Source organism: Triticum dicoccoides, chromosome 5B, assembly GCF_002162155.2.
Source record: "Triticum dicoccoides isolate Atlit2015 ecotype Zavitan chromosome 5B, WEW_v2.0, whole genome shotgun sequence".
Classification (NCBI taxonomy): Eukaryota; Viridiplantae; Streptophyta; class Magnoliopsida; order Poales; family Poaceae; genus Triticum; species Triticum dicoccoides.
Window position 1 is genome coordinate 8,642,518 of NC_041389.1, and position 3,064 is coordinate 8,645,581.

The 3,064-nt window shown below is 42.0% G+C and overlaps 1 protein-coding gene across 1 annotated transcript in view; it reads left to right on the forward strand.

Moving 5' to 3' along the window:
- LOC119306907 (serine protease Do-like HtrA) overlaps window positions 1-2,629 on the forward strand; it is a 6,076-nt gene extending 3,447 nt beyond the window's left edge. The window contains exons 6-11 of the mRNA XM_037583000.1: window positions 147-264; window positions 678-770; window positions 882-959; window positions 1,063-1,150; window positions 1,373-1,447; window positions 2,442-2,629. Coding sequence (XP_037438897.1) covers window positions 147-264; window positions 678-770; window positions 882-959; window positions 1,063-1,150; window positions 1,373-1,447; window positions 2,442-2,629 — 640 coding nt within the window. The remainder of the gene's footprint in view (window positions 1-146; window positions 265-677; window positions 771-881; window positions 960-1,062; window positions 1,151-1,372; window positions 1,448-2,441) is intronic.
- The last annotated feature ends 435 nt before the right edge of the window (window positions 2,630-3,064 follow it).

Here is a 3,064-nt window from a genome sequence, read left to right on the forward strand (position 1 = left end):
GGGATGGTACCGACTGAATTAATTAGTACATAGCGCATAAATAAAGTTTCATTGAATGTTTTTTGTTTTTGTTAACTTAAATTACCTTTAACCAAAGCAATCACATTTTGATGTCCAGAACTAAATTTTGTGTTACGATTTTGTAGGTGCATCCCTCGGCCCCATCTTGGATTGCAGTGTGAGGCCCTGAAGTTTTTAGATCCCATCCATGCTGAGTATATATGGCGCAAGCTAAACATTGATGATGGTCTTGTTGTTAAAGAGGTATACAATTGTTTATTTTGCTTACTTTTTGACTTGCAATTATATTTGGGAGCACCTATAGGTTAGGACAGCCCACACCGGCGACATCGCAGCTGGCCTTGGTGTCCTTATCTCGAGCTCAGCTGCTATCTAATCCTAGCGGTGGTCAAAAAGGAAAAGCCCCCACCCGAACCAACGAACGCTTGTGTCCTCCCCTGCAGGTGCGATAATGTGTCGTCCCAGTTGGAGGGGAGGGCCTGCCAAGCCCTCACTGCGAACGTTGCGACCGGCCAAGGTGTCCTTGGCTATGTCTCCTCTCTCAGGAAAATCTGCGGAATCATTTTGTTTAGTTCCCTAATAACTTCAATTATGTTTTTGTCATTCCCTTCTCATGCATCTTATCAACTGATTAAATATTGCCAATGAAATCTTAGGTGTCAATAGGATCTCAAGCTGAGAAAGTTGGAATCCGAGTTGGTGATATTATTGAATGCATTGATGGAGAACGTATTTCCACCACAATTGAGGTACATTATGATTTTATTACCTTTTAAATAAAATAAAATAAATATGTTAGACTTTCTGTTATGTTTGGTTTTTGTTCTTATAACCTCTTGCTTTCGAGTTGCTACTTTCAGTTGGAAAACAAGCTGTTGAGCATATGCATGGGCACTTTTGATAGAGGAAATGACATTAATGCTAAAGTGGATGTTTCTGTAAGTCGATACAAACATGCTTTGCTCGCTTGTCTTCCATTCTTCAAACAAATAATGCTTTGTAAAATACTAGCACTAACAAATAGTCGCATTGATTCCATAGGTCCGAGTATTTCACACGGCCAACCATGTCTGGAGAACAAAACAGTTAACTGTAAATATATCCGATCGCCGAGAAGTTGTTGAAGGAGGTATAACTCTCTGTTTTTTTCAACCTAGTCACATCTAACTTTGATGTGGACTGTTATTTATGAATCTCAAGTTATTTGCACCCATTTTCTGTAGATTCACCTATATCCATTGTGCAATATATGTGTTACATCCACCCAATGATTTGGATATCACAATATAAAAAGAACGTATACACGTTATGATTTTTGAGTTGTCGAATGCACAGCATTCGTCAATTTTAGGTCAAAGCGTTCTATTTTATGCCATGGCATCAATGTTTGACTTTCCTGTTAGCACCTGGCATTGCTTTGGATTGAGGTAATGCATGCTATTGTTGGCATAGTCTCGCCCTAAAATTCTTAGCACAGAGGTGTCTTCCATTGTGTAAGAAATGTATATTGAACTATTAAATGCATGTATACTTTTGGAATCTTACACAACTTTCTTTTTTCAACAATGCTATTTTTTTCCTTTGTAGCTTATTATCCTATCACTAATGAAGAAGGGTGTTCTGCTCTTGTGTCACCTGACCAAGTTAACTCGGACTAGGACTTGGACTTGCGCTGGTTCATGTGATGATTTAGCTCTTCCAAGTCTTTTTTCTACAATGGAAGGGATAAATAAGACAAGATTGTTTAGCCATGTTCTATATTTCAGGGTCTTACAAATGCCTAGATATTTAGGCGGCAGTGAGACAAGGAGTTTCAGTGCTAAGAGGATGCTCTTAATCTTAGGTGGTTTAGGGCGGCAGACCCGCCACAAGTATTATTGTCGTTTGTACGGGTGTTCACAGGCACCTATGGGGCATGTCTTTATTCTTTCATTAACTTATTAAAGAGGTTATTGTAGGTGTCATTTGAAAAGGAATATCACCAAATCTTCATTTGTAACTAAGTATTCGTATAGCCCTAAGAAGAAACTAAGTATTCGTGTGTGCCTACGTGTTTATGTGCTTATCTTTTGCAAATTATATAAATCTCTACTATTAACTTGGAGTTGGGGATTGTACGTTGGCACGTCTAACCCCCCTCCCCTCAATCGATGCAAAAGAAAAAACATCGCATCCATCCCTTGTTATCCTATGGAAAAGGGAATGTGAACAATCCTCTGCCATGCATCTCAGTTTAAGACTTTTCCATCCTTTTACTCTGGTTTCGTTTCTCTATGCTGCTCCTTCCTTGGAGACCTTCATCTTATGTGCATGCCGGTGGAATTGTGCCTCTGTTTTCGGAGACCCCTCAGATCTGAGGAGCGACACATGATCACCGTCACGACAGACTAAAGAGCGTCCAGGTCATCAATTTCTGCTCCGCCAAAAGTCTGGCCGAGTTAACGTGTCATATCCTCCGGTCCACAACATTCCCGAGCGTCTCACATTGGACACCACTTATGGCGTGCCTAGGTGCGATGTTAACAAATCTAGCAAGTGCCTGCTGATGCGCAAAGAGTTGCTCGTGGAAGCCCGGAGAGCAGTCTTGGCTGTCCAAACAAACATCTGATAGCTCCTCCCACGGTCGAGTTGAATGTTCTGGAGCCTTGCAACCAGTTCCATGTTGCTGAACTTTAGATGAAGATGTAGCTGCAGAACATGCGCCGCCGGTGGCACGACCAGAGGAATCGCTTGGGTGGGGAGGCAGCGAACGAGTCCCAGACCTGAGGGGCAAAAGCGTCCACTGCTGAGACGAGGTGACCGAGCGGTAAGAGTAGACCGCCCCGGATGAGGCGAGGCAACAACAATCATCTTCGCCAGGGAGGAGAATGATTGCGGAAAGAATAACTGCGAAGAACACGTTAACTGTAGCCACCTTGATGGCAGTTTCATCAATGTGGTAAAAGTGAACTCAACGTACTACAACACTTATGCCATTAGGAGGCATATTATTACCGGTGATTTTCTAAAATGCCTAAAAGTTATGGTACTGGCGGCACTTTGA